At 47.0% G+C, this 16,567-nt stretch overlaps 1 protein-coding gene across 5 annotated transcripts; it reads left to right on the top strand.

The window, feature by feature from the left end:
- The first annotated feature begins 413 nt into the window (after positions 1–413).
- upf2 (UPF2 regulator of nonsense mediated mRNA decay) lies at positions 414–16,253 on the top strand. 5 transcript variants are annotated; one of them, XM_069174612.1, is made up of 21 exons: positions 414–503; positions 1,846–2,220; positions 2,954–3,733; positions 3,810–3,970; positions 4,082–4,273; positions 4,361–4,531; positions 4,642–4,745; positions 4,832–4,917; positions 5,184–5,292; positions 5,471–5,584; positions 5,811–5,927; positions 6,018–6,407; positions 6,497–6,772; positions 7,966–8,149; positions 9,169–9,317; positions 9,653–9,757; positions 9,891–9,989; positions 10,703–10,873; positions 12,674–12,815; positions 13,125–13,245; positions 14,219–16,253. In XM_069174612.1, exons 2-21 carry the CDS (start codon positions 1,847–1,849, stop codon positions 14,226–14,228), a joined length of 3,855 nt encoding a protein of 1,284 aa, XP_069030713.1. In that variant the 5' UTR covers positions 414–503; position 1,846; the 3' UTR covers positions 14,229–16,253. The 5 variants fall into 5 exon arrangements, with proteins under 5 accessions (XP_069030713.1, XP_069030722.1, XP_069030705.1 ...); XM_069174621.1 differs by having other exon boundaries at positions 10,700–10,873; positions 14,222–16,253; XM_069174604.1 differs by having other exon boundaries at positions 10,700–10,873.
- The last annotated feature ends 314 nt before the right edge of the window (positions 16,254–16,567 follow it).

The raw sequence follows: 16,567 nt of genomic DNA, 5'->3' as shown, positions 1-16,567 counted from the left end.
GATTATAAAGTGTAATTTGTGTTCTGTGCCGAGATTTGTTCAGAAATCATCCAAACAAAGTTGAATTCTTCAATTTACGTTTATGACTGGAAAATGTTTCCAAAATTACTGTATTGTTTAAGAGAAAGGTTTCCTGTTTAAAGCTCGTTGCACTTTCTCTTCACCAGTTGTCCCCAGAAAGGCCAGAAATCCCTTTTTAAAACTTCTGTCGCTGCAGTTTCATGAATAGTCGCCTTCGGCGCTGCCTGTCGCGATGACACAATTTTAATGTGCAAAAATGCGAAATTCTCTACATGTTTACGAAATCCTCTACGCGTCTCTTTATTTAAGTAAATACTAACTTAATATTCATATTTACCATTAAGTTATTCAATATTAAGTAAGTTAACTTAATATTTATATTTTTAGTCAGGCACACTTTGAGACCAACACGGCGGAGTCCTACTGCGCATCACACGGAAACAACCGCTATCGACCGATGTTTGTTTTGCTACAGTTAGCAGGTAAACCTTTCTAAAATTGTCAATATTTACTGTAAAATATGATGTTTTTAATGCATTCGTGGTCCATGTTGGTTATAAATTCACCTTATAACGTCTTACCGAGGACTAACTGCCGGTTTCGCGGTGTCCAAACCGTTTGTTTACATCGGTGCGTTCATTCAAGTGGCCTAGCTCAAGGCGTTAGCAACGCTAATGCTAACAGCGTTGTTTTTGTTGTTGTTGTTGTTAATGTTACAGCTTCTACACACAAAAAAAACACACAAAAAGGACTTTCTGTTTCTTCCCGATGTTAACATGAAGCTGAAGTTCGTCAACTGGAATCGCTCACATGAAAACAGATGAGCAACGGTCGGTTGGGCTAGGTGGCTAACACGAAGCTAAGCTGCTGCTGCTGTTCGTCACACATCAAGATTTACATTTATTATCCTCTTCTCTTTTTTTTTTTTCTTTAAACTTCCCAAATGCCATTTTCCCACTCGGATAAATATTAGTTTGAACAAACCTCTCGCCTGTTTCAGGTTAACTCGTCATTACATCTAAACATCACGAATCAAACATTAAAAAGAGATTTAAAAAGGTTGTTTTTTTACGTTGTTGGAGGATTTTAACGAGTCAAGATTTAGTTTCATCGTCAGTTCATCTTTCTTGAGTTAAATCAGATTTATTGTACAAAGTGAGCTGATATTTTCCTCTTAGACCAAATGAACATGTTGAAACTTCTTGTTTTGTCTCACGAGCCGTTATAAAGTCAAAGATGCTCAAATTACTGTTATAAAAAAAGGTAAATAAAACAAAGATATATGATATTCAACCATTTTAAAACCTTCTGTTTGTTAGAATTTGCTTCTCCATAATAATAACTTTATTTCTAAAGCGCTTCATAAACGAGTTACTTTACATACATTTAAAACACAATATGCAACAGTATAAAATTATGATGATAAAATACTACAGAAATTAAAACAGACCGTGAATCAATATAAAAAATGCAGTCAATAAAAGGCTAAAATAGTGATTTTTATAAGAGTGACTTAAAAGAAAACGTGTCGGCGTCTCTTATCTCCTCTGGCAGATCGAACAGGAAACGCCCGGGCAGCTTTAGTTTTACGGTTAGTCGGAGGTGCGTTCAGGAACGACCTACCGGAGCATCTCGGGTTGCGTGCAGGCTCATAGGTGGACAGGAGGTCAGCTGTATGTTCAGGAGCCTTATAAGATTATTACAATTTTAAAATCGGTTCTAGAACGGACAGGAAGCCGATGAAGTCTCTAATCAATAATTTCAGTATCGGTTGGCGTCTGCATGCCGCTTAACAACATTTTGTTCTCGTCGTCCCTCCCTCAGCATGCCTGCTGAACGCAAGCGCTCAATAAACATGGACGAGAAAGAAGTTTGCACCTTCGGCAGCAAGGAGAAGGAGAAGGACCGCGAGGCGGAGAGGAGACCGGGCTCTGCTCGGGACAAAGCGAAAGACGAGGCCAAGATGAGCGGGAAAAAGGACGGCGGCGGTGGCAAGGAGGAGAAGAGAAAGCGCCTGGAGGAGGAGAAGAAGAAGAAAGAGGAGAAGGAGCGGAAGAAGAAGGAAGAGGAGAAGCAGAAAGCGGAGGAGGAGCAGAAGAAGAAGGAGGAGGAGGAGAAGAGGCAGCAGGAGGAGCAGGAGAGGAAGCTGCAGGAGGAGGAGGCCAAGCGGCAGCGCGAGGAGGAGGCGGCTCTCCTCAAGTGAGTGACGATGTCATTGTGTCTTCTGTAACGTTGTCAGATCGATCTCCGGATAAAAACACCAATTAAAACGGTGTCGTTCCGGACAGCTGATTGTTCCTGTTAATCATCACGTGGGACTTTTTCTCTTCGAGTTTCAAATTAGTTCCAGTGATAGTTGTCTGTTTCCGCGGTAACTGTGAAAGCAGGAGCTGCTTATTTTTCATTGTGTAAATTTTGGCAAAGTAGAAACAAATCGAGGCCGAAATAAAACGGGCGAAGTAAAGAAAAGTAAAAATAATGATAATAGAAGCATGGAAACCCATTAATAACACTTTCAGATATCATACATTTTTTGTACGTCTCTGAATCACATGACACTCTCCTTGGTTTAAAACCTGTGAATATAAACACACAAAGAAACTTCATTTAAAGTAGCATGAAGTTTTTATTTTTCATAAATGTAAAATACAGTTTCATAATACGCAGTTTAAAGGTCAAAAGTTCCAAGTTAATTGAATGTTTTGTGCACAAAGATGCCCCTTTAAATGAGTTACAACTGTTGAGATGAAAGTTGTATTTTTCTACTTTTGCAATTATGGAATTATTATAATTGTTCTCTATATTTTATAAGCATCAGGATTTATTCCAGAAAAAGACCTCTAAAGGATGTTTTTGCATTTACTGTGACATTCTCATTGTTTCTACTCTCCTCTTCCCGTCGTCCTTCTCCTTTTCACCTCCCTCTCCGTAGGGAGAAGGAGGAGGGCCATCAGCTGCACCAGGAGGCCTGGGAGCGCCACCAGTGCAGGAAGGAGCTGCGCGTCCGGAACCAGAACGCCCACGAGGGTCGACCCGAGGAGGCCTTCTTCAGCCGCCTGGACTCCAGCCTCAAGAAGAACACGGCCTTCGTCAAGAAGCTGCGCACGCTCACCGAGCAGCAGCGCGACTCGCTCTCCAACGACTTCGGCTCGCTCAACCTCAGCAAGTACATCGGCGAGGCGGTGAGCTCCGTGGTGGAGGCCAAGCTGAAGATCTCCGACGTGGGCTGCGCCGTGCACCTGTGCTCGCTCTTCCACCAGCGCTACGCCGAGTTCGCGCCGCTGCTGCTGCAGGCGTGGAAGAAGCACTTCGAGGCGCGCAAGGAGGACAAGGCGCCCAACGTCAGCAAGCTGCGCACCGACCTGCGCTTCATCGCCGAGCTCACCATCGTCGGCCTCTTCACCGACAAGGAGGGCCTGTCGCTCATCTACGAGCAGCTGAAGAACATCATCGGCACCGACCGGGAGACGCACACGCACGTGTCGGTGGTGATCAGCTTCTGCAAGCACTGCGGCGACGACATCGCCGGCCTGGTGCCGCGCAAGGTGAAGCTGGCGGCCGACAAGTTCCGGCTGGCCTTCCCGCCGAGCGAGATCATCGGCACGGAGAAGCAGCAGCCCTTCCAGAACCTGCTGCGCGAGTACTTCACCTCGCTCACCAAGCACCTGAAGAAGGACCACCGCGAGCTGCAGAACATCGAGAGGCAGAACAGGTGAGACGCCGCCGTCGGCCGTTCCTCCTCTCGTTCTCCCGCCGAACGGCCGGTTTAACGTTTCCTTCCTCTTCAGACGCATCCTGCACTCCAAAGGCGAGCTGAGCGAGGACCGGCACAAGCAGTACGAAGAGTTCGCCACCTCCTACCAGAAGCTGCTGGCCAACACTCAGTCGCTGGCCGACCTGCTGGACGAGAACATGCCGGACCTGCCGCAGGACAAGACGGTGCAGGAGGGTGAGCGACGTTTCACGTTCCACGATCGACGTGATGAGTTTTAACGTGTCGTTTAAAGATAAAATAATGAATCACGTCCTCCCTCTCTCTCTCTCTCTCTCTCTCTCTCAGAGCACGGCCCCGGCATCGACATCTTCACCCCCGGTAAGCCCGGCGAGTACGACCTGGAGGGAGGAATCTGGGAGGACGAGGACGCTCGCAACTTCTACGAGAACCTGGTGGACCTGAAGGCGTTCGTCCCCGCCATCCTCTTCAAGGACAACGAGAAGAGCGGCGCGGCCAAAGACAAGGACGACGGCAAAGGTAAGTATTTCATAAACCCCCGTGGACACACACGAGTTGTTTTTATTTATTTTTTATTCTCTGACCCGCTGCCGTTGTCGCCGTCAGACTGCAAGGACGGGAAGGACGCAGCCGGCAGCAGCAGCAGCGCCGCCACCACCACCGAGGAGCTGGAGATGGAGCTGGAGGCGATGGACATCGCAGACGAGCCGCTGGAGCTGGAGGGAGCGGACGAGGCGGAGAGCGAAGAGCTGGCCAAGAAGCTGCTGGACGAGCAGGGTAAGTGTTGAGGCCACTTCGAAAGACCAGGATGTTCGGTTCTTCCAGGTTTTCAGAAGCTCTTCGTTGTCCTTCACGGGATTTTTATTGGAAGTGGATTTTTGGTGCAGAACAAGAGGACGAGGAGGCGAACACGGGCTCCCACCTGAAGCTCATCGTGGACGCCTTCATCCAACAGCTGCCCAACTGCGTGAACAGAGACCTCATCGACAAGGTGAGGAGGAACTAAAACCAGCAGTTCAGGATGATGTTAGAGGAACTAAAATGATCCTAAATTTATGTTTATATTTATTTTGCCAGGCCGCCATGGACTTCTGCATGAACATGAACACTAAGTCCAACAGGAGGAAGCTGGTGCGAGCGCTCTTCACCGTCCCCAGGCAGCGGTAAGGACGTCTTACTGAGCAATATGAAGCCTGAATAATGTCAGCAAAGGGAAGAAAGACAAAAAAATAGATAAAGATACAAAAATAAATACAGAAACATGTAATGAAACACATTGATCCCCGTTCCTCACCCCCCTATTGTATTCTGAACCTTTTAAGCACCACCAGAGGGCGCCGTCGTCATAAGTAATAGTTTGATAATTGAGAGGAGCTCTGACTCATCATCATCATCATCCTCTTCCTCCTTCTCCTTCTCCTCTCTGCAGGCTGGATCTTCTCCCCTTCTACTCCCGCCTGGTGGCCACTCTGCACCCCTGCATGTCCGACGTGGCCGAGGACCTCTGCTCCATGCTGAAGGGCGACTTCAGGTTTCACGTAGGTGCTCCCCGATCGTTCAGATAAACGTGTCGAATTTTTACCGTGACGACAGAAAGAATCAGCTGAGGCCTGAGATAGATTTATGGATGTCGATTTGTAATCAAACGGTGTGTGTGTGTGTGTGTGTGTGTGTGTGTGTGTGTGTGTGTGTGTGTGTTTTCCAATAACTTTTTAGATTCGGAAGAAGGACCAGATCAACATCGAGACCAAAAACAAAACGGTGCGCTTCATAGGCGAGCTGGCAAAGTTCAAGATGTTCTCCAAGACAGACACGCTTCACTGTCTGAAAGTGGGTAAAGAGACGAACACACACGAACACACACGAACACACACTTAGTTCCATGTTTTTAGTGTTGGTCGATACTCAGAAATAGTTTTTGACCGATCCTTCCACTCTTTTCACTCCTGGCGTCATTTTGAGAAGTTTTAATTTGAAATCTGAACCCGAAGTAAGACGTGTGTGTGTGTGTGTGTGTGTGTGTGTGTGTATGTGTGTGTGTGTGTCCATCCATCAGATGCTGCTGTCTGATTTCACCCACCACCACATCGAGATGGCCTGCACGCTGCTGGAGACCTCCGGCCGCTTCCTGTTCAGATCGCCTGAATCTCACCTGAGAACCAGCGTCCTGCTGGTCGGTACCAAACCGCCTCACGGGGGGGTGGGGGCGGGGGTGTTGTTTTTGTTGTTGTTGTTTTTTTTCAAATCCCGTCTGCCCTTACAGGAACAAATGATGCGTAAGAAGCAGGCTCAGCACCTGGACGCCCGCTACGTCACCATGGTGGAGAACGCCTACTACTACTGTAACCCGCCGCCCATGGAGAAGACGGTGAAGAAGAAGAGGCCGCCGCTGCAGGAGTACATCCGCAAGCTGCTCTACAAGGACCTGTCCAAGGTGACCACGGAGAAGGTGCTGCGGCAGATGCGCAAGCTGCCGTGGCAGGACCCCGAGGGGAAGAGCTACCTGATCTGCTGCATGGTCAACATCTGGAACGTCAAGTACAACAGCATCCACTGCGTGGCCAACCTGCTGGCTGGCCTGGTGGCCTACCAGGAGGACGTGGGCATCCACGTGGTGGACGGCGTGCTGGAGGACATCCGGCTGGGCATGGAGGTAACGAGACGGGACATCAAGTAGCAAACTTCAGTGGCGATGTCGTAAAAAACAATAATAACGAGAGACTTTTTTTTTTTTTCCATCAGGTCAACCAGCCCAAGTTCAACCAGCGGCGCATCAGCAGCGCCAAGTTCCTGGGCGAGCTCTACAACTACCGCATGGTGGAGTCGGCCGTCATCTTCCGCACCCTCTTCTCCTTCATCTCCTTCGGGGTGAACCAGGACGGCAGCGCCAGCCCTCTGGACCCTCCGGAGCACCTGTTCCGCATCCGCCTGGTCTGCACGCTGCTCGACACCTGCGGCCAGTACTTCGACCGAGGCTCCAGCAAGAGGAAGCTGGACTGCTTCCTCATCTACTTCCAGGTACGTTCGAACCAAGTATTCGTCGTCTCTTGATGGACGTCAGCAGCTGAGTTCCACACGTTAACGCGACCGCTGGTAACGTGAACATTTTGTGATTTCGCCCTGAAACTGAAGCAGAGAAACGGCAGATTTTTGGGGGAACGGGAAAATCTTCAACAAGCGTTCCTGAGCCCGTGCAGTGATTTCCAGCACAGAATCACAGCTGATTTTTTTTTAAAGCAGCGCTGCCCGAGGGGTCCAAAGATCACAGACAAACCATCAGATTTGGGGTTCAAACTCTGTAAACGGTCAACAAAGACCCTTGAAATGTTCAGAAAGTCTACGGGTCGTTCTGAGTGACGTTCACATTTGAAGAGGGGGCGGAGCTCTACTGTTCGAGACCGAAGAAGGCGTCAGGTCAGGAGACACCAGGTGGGTTTTTCTTTCGACGTTGGCGGTGGTTGTGTCACCGTGAATTCGTCCCCCAGAGTCAGACTGTTAACACTGAGTTCCACTGGGACCTTCTGAGGTTCTGTTCTGGTTCTGGCTTCTTTATCTGCTTTGTAGTCTTCAGGTCAGTCTGGGTTTTCATGTCTCCTGTTTGATTTTGAAGTGACTCGCCTCTTATCCATCTTTGTTTCACTTCCTGTCCTTTTGTTTGGCCCCGCCCCCTGATTAGTTTCACCTGTCCCTCGTTGTCCTTCCCTCCCTGCTGTATTTAGTCTGTGAGCTCTTCTTCTTCCCTCTTTTTGTCAGTTTGTTTCAGTTACCTGATCCGTTGCTGCGTCTTTTGAAACCCAGGGAACACAAACCAACTGAACTGTGGCGCCATGGCAACAGGCTTCCCCAACATGACAACACGCAATTTCTCACACTCAACAACACAATCGTAGCTCCCACCCCACACCCCCACCCTTCCTCCCGCAACTCTCCGTATTTGACTCCATGTGACTTCTTTCCGTTCCCCAAGAGTTTGACCCAAAGTCTGAGTTTGTACCAGCGGTGACGTTAACGTGATGAACTCGGTGATGATGTTGATCAAGAGACTAAACTCTGAATACTTCCTCATGAAGGTCGTTGCTTCCTCCTTCCTGCTGCTGCTGCGTGTGCATCACTGTGCTGCGTTCAACAGGAACAGATTTATTTGTACCTCGTATATATGTGATATTTTGGACGGCATGCTATAATGTGACCTTTCTGCCGTGCGCCTGCAGCGGTACATCTGGTGGAAGAAGAGCCTGGACGTGTGGACGAAGGACCACCCGTTCCCCATCGACATCGACTACATGATCACCGACACCCTGGAGCTGCTGCGGCCCAAGATGAGGCTGAGCTGCTCGCTGGAGGAGGCGACCAAGCAGGTCACCGACCTGGAGAGGGAGGTGCTCGTCAAGCTGGGTGAGTAGCGACCGAACTTCCGCCGGTGGAAGACGAAAGCGTTCGCCGTCGGTTTCGGCAGCTCTCCGGTCGTCCCGGTCGAGCAGCATTCCCCCGCTGTGTGGGAGGCAGATCGGGACGCACACATACCAAACAAACACATACCAAATACACACACACACACACACACACACACACACACACACACACACCAAACAAACACATACCAAACACACATATACACACGTCAATCGTTCTGAATTAAAATAACTGACGTCGGTTGCAGAGTTTATTTTGAAGTCGGTCACCCGAATAGATTTAAATTCCACCTAAAATCTGCTTAGTTTTGTTGTTTCGATTGCTTAAAAGGTTGAAAGAGAGTTCAGAGTAAATCCTGCAGTGCATTCTGGGTACGTGTCGGACGTGGGGAAGAGGATGAAGGAGGAAGACGTAGCAGGTGCACCTCGATGGCAGCTCGGACACGCCGGCTTTTGTTTGGTAGTTTCAAGGTGTGAATGTGAAGAGAGAAGAAAAAAAATGTGAAGCTGAGCTCCGCCCCCTCGGAGAGGAAAAAAATTAGCTTATGGTTCCTAACCTGAGGGTCGGGCCCCCTTTAACGAGTCGGCGGGTGAATCCGAAAAGGGTCCTCAGGGGATTAGAAAAGCAGAGATTTCGTCTTTTGTTGGAGGTTAAGAGCCCAAAATATTCAGAGCCTCTAAATAAGCAGGAAATATTGACGTGTGTGTGTGTGTGTGTGTGTGTGTGTGTGTGTGTGTGTGGGAATGTAGGAGAGCTAACCAGCTAAACAGACCTTCCATTGTTACCTGTCATACTTTAACCTGGATCGGAGCATTCCTCAGTCCTTGAGTCACACACACACACACACACACACACACACACAGGACCTGATCTTCGGCTTCTTGTTCTTCACCGTCATAATTAGTCTCTGTAATGAGTCACAGCTTCATCCCAACAAAACGATTATTCCCTTCCTGATTGTTTGATCTATTTATAAGTTAAAAGCGTGTTTTCCGATCCAGGCCTCATCATGGGGAAGGACGGCCGCTCCAGCGCCATGAGCGAGGGGGAGGTCCTCGACGAGGAGGACGACGACGACGACGAAGAGGGCGGCGCCGAGACCGAGGAGCAGTCGGGCAACGAGAGCGAGATGAACGAGCAGGAGGAGGACGTGAGTCCGTCCGTCCGTCCGTCCCGCGTTCACTTCCTCATCTGGCCGAGTGAAATCTAAACGACCAGAGCTGCACGTTAGAGTTTCCCAGAATGCATTTGTTTTTTGTGCCAAAAAGTCCAATCCATGGAGAAAGATCTGCATCATTTCACGACTGTTGATGCCCGTAAATATTTCGTTGTGCGACACCCAGAAAACATCGATGTGTTCAATCTGAGATCTGAAAGTTTAAACGAAAGACAAGAGTTGATTCAACATTAATCTTTAGTTTATAAAGCTGTTGACTGTTATCTCCCCCCCACCCCCCCACCCCCCACCCCTACCCCCCTACACAGGAAGGGTCAGAGAACGAAGAAGAGGAGAGGGAGGAAGAGGAAGAGGAGAACACCGACTACCTGACGGACTCCAATAAAGAAAACGAGACCGACGAGGAGAGCAACGTATGAAGAGACGCACAAGAGAATTGTTTAATACGAACTGTAGTTTGTTTGATTTTCAAAGATTAAAGTATTTTCGATTCATCACCAAACACCGATTATTGTTACTAAAAGACGTCTTTGTCTTTGTGTCCAGGAGGTCACCATCCGAGGAGGTGGACTGAAGCACGTCGCCTGCGCCGAGGACGAAGACTTCATCCAGGCTCTGGATAAGATGATGCTGGAGAACCTGCAGGTAAAACCGCCAACAGACTCCGGCTCAGACTCACGTTAGCTCTTAGCATTTAGCGCATAAACAAGTCGAAATATATGTTCATGAAATGTGGATTTCACTCCCGTGAGGGACCTTTTTGTTTTCTCTGTCGTCTGCGTGACGAGAGGAAAGATTACAGCTGGTCGGACCAGTTTCTGTCTATGTGGGCACCTGCTTGTTGTTTTAAGACGGACGGAACATTGTGAACTTTATTTACCGACTTACAAAAAAAGCACGAGGACTTAAATAAATAAGACGGCACCGCGTCGCTACGCAAAGAACGGTGTTTCTATTATTTTGTCCACCTCATTACCAGTAGGCAAACTTCTTGGTACGGTGTGAACTTCCTCCTCCTCTTTGTCCTCTTTGTCTTCCTCGCCTTCCTCATTCTCCTCCTCCTCTTCGTCATCCTCGTCCTCCTCTTTGTCTTCGTCCTCCTCTTCGTCCTCTTTGTCCTCCTCGTCTTCCTCATTCTCCTCCTCCTCTTCGTCCTCCTCTTCGTCTTCGTCCTCCTTTTCGTCCTCTTTGTCCTCCTCGTCTTCCTCATTCTCCTCCTCTTCGTCCTCATCCTCCTCTTCGTCCTCTTTGTCCTCCTCGTCTTTCTCCTCCTCTTTGTCCTCCTCTTCCTCTTTGTCCTCGTCCACCTCCTCTTCGTCCCCCTGACTGTGTGTGTTGTCTCCGTCCCCCGGCAGCAGCGTAGCGGTGAGACGGTGAAGGTCCACCAGCTGGACGTGGCCATCCCGCTGCAGCTGAAGAGCCAGCTGAAGAAGGGCGGCTCGGGGCCGCCGAGCATCGGCGACGCCGACGCCGACATCTCCGAGACCATGCAGTTCGTCATGCTGACCCGCAAAGGCAACAAGCAGCAGGTGAGAAGAGACGTGATTGGTCAACGGTACATTCGGAACAGCGTGACATCACACCCACCTCACATCACGAGAAACATGACTCCGCCTCCTCAATGGGAATATAGACTTAGAATTACGTATAATATGCAGCATAATGTTGTTTTTACTTGTTGTGGGAACCCCACCCCCCCACCCCGTCCCTCCCCCCGTCACACACACACACACACACACACACACACACACACACACACTCTGCTCGCTCCTCACTGAACCCAGGAATAATATTGACTGTGTGTGTGTGTGTGTGTGTGTGTGAGCGCTTGTATCGAGCTCTTTGTGAGTTTCAGCCGTCGTACTGAAGGACAAGACTTCGATTTTTTTGAAACTTACAGTAGCTCATTTGATCATTTCTGTGACGCGCAGTAACGGGAATCGAACCGGAGACTCTTGGCTCACTTTCTAATTTCCCTCAGATGACCTCTGACCTTTTTACAGCAACAATGACAGCTCATGTTTACATTCGACTGTTTTTTGTTTTTCTTTGTTATTGTTTTAAAATTTTGTTTATTAATTTATCTTTTATTTAATTTACTTATTTTTTTTTTTATCCTCAGCTAGTTTTTTTTTGTTTTTTTGGTGGTTAATTTGTTGTTTTTTACCAACTTTTTTTATTTATTTTTTTTATTTTATTTTATTTTTTTTAAAACTTTATATGATGTTTATTAAGTTTATTAATGTGTGAAGTTGTGTGAGAGTTTTCCGGCACACACGGTGTTAAAAGGTCTGCGATATTACTGTACCTCGTGTGTGTGTGTGTGTGTGTGTGTGTGTGTGTGTGTGTGTGTGTGTGTGTGTGAGTGTGTGTGTGTGTGTGTGTGTGTGTGTGTGTGTGTGTGTGTGTGTGTGAGTGTGTGTGTGTGTGTGTGTGTGTGTGTGTGTGTGTGTGTGTGTGTGTGTGGAATGTGTGGTTTGAGGCTGCCTCTCGTGCTGCAGGGCGTATCCGGCTCTCCGCCAGGACGCCGAGCTTTAATGGAGCGCTAAGTCCACACGGCTTCGCTCTGTTTTAAAGGACAGCTGCCAGACACACACACACACACACACACACACACACACACACGCACGAACACACACACACACACACACACACACACACACACACACACACACGGGCGGGAGTAAAAACATCAGTTGGTGTGAGGAGCGGAGCACAGAGGATCTTTGTGGGTGGAGGTGTTGTAGATGGGAAATGAAGTTTCTCCTTCTGTAAACACACACACACAGACACACACACACACACACACACACACACACACACACGGCTTCACCATGTTACTGCAGCAGAATATAAGCATCCTGTTTGTGTGTGTGTGTGTGTGTGTGTGTAAAGCCGCCGTGTGGGATGTACCTAAACATCTCACCACACACACACACACAGACACACACACACACACACACACACACACACACACACACACACACACACACACACACACACACATATATAACTGCTGCTCTGTCGAGTTCTTGTTTAATGCTTTTTAACAATGTGGGAAATCAGTTGTTTTTTTTCTGCAGCCAGTTAACTTAGAATTAAAACAGGAAACAGAGACACTGTGAAGCTTTTTGTGTTTTTAATGGATGAAAGAAATGAGACGTAACGTCTTTATTTGTGGGATTTTTTTTTTTTCGTTACTTTCAGACGGCGATCGGCTGTTTTACCCATTTCTGGTCTCATTAATGTTCCTTGAACCTGTGTGTGTGTGTGTGTGTGTGTGTGTGTGTGTGTGTGTGTGTGTGTGTGTGTGTGTGTGTGTGTCCCAGTATAAGATCCTGAACGTGCCCCTGTCGTCCCACCTGGCGGCGAACCACTTCAACCAGCAGCAGGCGGAGCAGGAGGAGCGCATGAGGATGAAGAAGCTGACGCTGGACATCAACGAGCGTCAGGAGCAGGAGGACTACCAGGGTACCGACGTCCAACTCTCAACGAGCTTTAATCCGACAACACCTGGAATAAACTCACACATAGTCGCCCACATTCTTCCTCGTCGAATTATCGATGAATTTAGTCCATAAATCTGTTTATTTCCTTCCCAGAACCGGTTTTTATAAACGAACATTACCGTTCAGATAATTGTAGTAAAACACTTTTCAGGAAGACTTATTCTCTAGTTTTTAGTCACGTTTTCTTTTCTGACGTGTTTTTTCATCGTACGTTTGTGATTAAAGCAGTTTTTGTTTTTGTTTTTTGTCGTTGTTTTGTTACGTGTTGCAGAGATGATGCAGTCTCTCGCTCAGCGTCCGGCTCCGGCCAACACCAACCGGGAGCGCCGGCCTCGCTACCAGCACCCGAAGGGCGCCCCCAACGCCGACCTCATCTTCAAGACCGGAGGAAGGTGAGAGACTCTCAAAGCCGCCGGTCCAACGTTGTCGGATCGGAAGCTCTTCGTCCGGCCGTGCCGACGTCGTCTCTTCGAACAGACAGAAAAGGGCGAGAAAGGAAAAAGCAGGAAAAAGAGAGACGAGGCAGGAAACAGAAGCAGCCGAGAAACCGGGAGATTTGAGGATAGAACAGCTGACGGCTGAGATTTTCACCACAGACGAGACTTTAGCAGCTTAAAAGTTGAGCGTTATATTTATATTATATATATATATTCTGATTTTTCAGGTGCAAAACGATTCGAGCTGAGATTTTTATTTTATTTTTTAAAAGCTCTGGAAAAAAATTTGCCAAATAAAGATGATGTCACTTTAACTTCAGCACCACTTTGTGTATCTGTAACATTTGACAACACACGAAGACCTTTTTTAGAGGATATAAATTATGCTTATAAACAATTACTGTTTGTAATTGTGACAGGTTAAGCCATATTCCTCCACAAATATAAAAACACTTTTATTTTGAAAAGATACCACAGCAGATAAAATCTCCTCTTTTATCTTTTTTTTTTTAAATATTCAACAAATCTCTTTAAAATATCCTTTAAAAAAAACACGTTTTGTTACTCCGTCTGCGACCCGGTGAACATCGTGGAGCGTTTAGCTTCTTAAAGAGGTGGAGGAGACCCAAAATGGAGCAAAAAAAAAAAAAGACTCGGGTTATATATTTATACTTTTGCCGTCTATCTATCTAACGTTCAATCAATCACATAAGAAGTCAGTCAATATTAATCAGCAGCACAACAGCAGGATAAAATAAAGGTTGATGATACATTTCCTGTAAATGCTTCACAAGAAAAGCCCGTGTTGTTGCCAATTGAATGCTTTTATTTTGAAGGAGCAGCAGCAGTAATACCTGGCGTTAGCATTTGCATTAGCTGCAGCAGCCGCTCAGCAGCTCTACAGTTTCTGTCCCGCTGTGTCCTCCAGGAGACGCTGATGGGAGTCTGGGTCCGGGCTGAGCGAGCGAGCGAGCAAGAGAGAGAACGAACGAGCAAAATGGAGCGAGAGAGCGAAAAACCACGAGCGGATCGGAACCGGTCGGAACCAGGGAGCAAGTCCTCCAGACGCCCACCGAAGCCGGGGACAGACCACCACCCTCCCCCCACCACCCTCCCCCCTCCACTGACCCTGAACACACACTCTCCCCACCCACCCGCCCCCCACAGACCGAGGACGAGGGGCGGCGGCCCGGAAGCCCGAAGGGAGGTGAGGCATCAAAAACCCGGGAGCCGGCGGGGTCAGAGTTCAAGGGTCAGACAGATGACTCTCTTTCTTTTTTTTGTGTGTCTGTTGCCTGCAATGACAACAACATCAACAAAGAAAACAACAACAACACATAACTGTCTGGACCAGAACTACAAAACAACACGTGACCCGGCAGACTGACGGCGAGACGGGACGGGACGGCGAAACGAGGCGGCTCTCCTCCCGCCCGTCACGCCAGGCTGGAGGAAATAAACAAAACAACAACAACAACAAACTCACATTTAGGAGTTAAGACCTGCGAGTGCACAACATTTACACGAGGGGGGGTTGTGTTTGTTTTTGTTTGTTTGGGTAAGGGGGGGTAATTTTGGACTCACCGGCGGGAACACGTCTGCTCAGTTGGATTTTTTTTAAATCTGAGAGCAGCGGTTGCCGTGGAGACGAACGGAGGCGCGTTCACCAAGAGTGTTCAACAGTCCAGTGATGATGATGATGATGAAGAGGAGGACGGGATGAATTACATGCTTGAAAAAAAAAAAATCTAAAAGTGGCCGACGGTGTCCGCGCTCTTGTTCTGGATGATAATTCTGCAGATTATTTTCTTTCTTTTTAAGTATCAGAGATTAATACTCGTCATAATTACCCCGCAGAGATGTTTTCAAAATGCTCGTCTTGAGACGACCATCGGTCAAAAAGAAAGAAATATTTTATAAAAACATTATTTGATATTAAATAGGCGTATCATAGCTTGTTGTTTTGCAGACGTTCCTACACCGCCTCCATTTTTCCTTTGAAATTATGATATAAAAACAACTTGCAATACTCAAAACACAAATAACAGGAAACTTCAAGACCTTCAAAATAAAGTGCCAACAACTCAGAGTATCTGCTGTTCTACAAACACAATTGGTAAATAAATTAAGTTTTGATTTATTTTTTTTTTGGCATTATGCACTAATCATTCATATTAATTAATAATCCGTTTTGTCCAGTAGTAGCGAGAGGACGCCGTGTCAGTGTCACGTTTTCCCTCAGAGGCGTGAAAAGTACACGCAAAAACAGGAAGTCACGTGACCAAAGTATTAAAATTGTTAAGGTCAAAGGTCAGGGGTGGTCGGACGTAACAAACGCAGGACTTTCAACCACGAAGCCGAGTCGGCGAGGATACGATGTGTATTTCTTACATAAAGTTCGTAACGTTAATCACGTAAAACAACTTAATTAACTAACTTTTTTCCCGTTTCGATGAAGTAATTCACTATTTTTATCAGCAGAAAAAATAACAACCAAAAAAAACAGTTTTCGCTGATCAGAACAAAAGTTTCACACCGTCGGGACACTTTTTAAAAAAAAATTATTTCTTCTTTTTTTTTTGTTGTTGAATCTCTTAGAAGAAGACGTGACGGACACCTGAGTGTACATATATCCAGCAGCTTCTACGTGATGTTGTTTGTATTTTATTTTGGCGGCGTTCAGCTTTGCTTCGATTCGTGTAGTGTGACGTGATATAAAAAAAAAAGAAGTTATTTTTTACTTTGGACCGATGGACTCAACCGTGTGCCTGAGAATCTTCCAGATTATATCCTATTAGATGAATTCATCCTGTTCAGCCTCCAGATGGATAAATATACTCTGTAATTGCCGTTTTATTTCCCTGCGGCTCTGCTTTAGTTTGTCTTTGTGTCTACTTTCAGAAACTCACTAAAGCTTTTTTTTTTTTTTTTTTTTTTTTTTTTTGGTCTCGGAGAATAATTTAACCTCAATAAAAAAAGTAAAAATACACAAACAAAAGTGTGAGGACGATTGTCGGCTCGGCCGGTTGTGTTTGTGGCGTGTTTTCCGAGGGGTGCGCCTGTTTTTTGTTGAGGTCTTAATTACAAGGCAAGCGGGCAAGAAGTATTTCCTCATTTCCTGCCTCTAAACACAGCGTTACAGTCGTGAGCATTGTTGTGGAGACCCTGATGATGTCCCTTTAAAACGTACTGTAGGTTGATGCTTTTTCTAGTTTTACAGTCCTCATTCAGGTGAATTACAGGTCTGACTTAAATACATCTCGTGGTGCGTTCATGA

The sequence above is a fragment of the Embiotoca jacksoni genome, unplaced genomic scaffold (genome assembly GCF_022577435.1).
Source record: "Embiotoca jacksoni isolate LCO1_2020_lvr unplaced genomic scaffold, fEmbJac1.0.p SCAF_102, whole genome shotgun sequence".
NCBI classification, from domain to species: Eukaryota; Metazoa; Chordata; class Actinopteri; family Embiotocidae; genus Embiotoca; species Embiotoca jacksoni.
The sequence above is the reverse complement of the archived record's forward strand: the minus strand, read 5'-3'. Positions and strand labels throughout refer to the sequence as shown.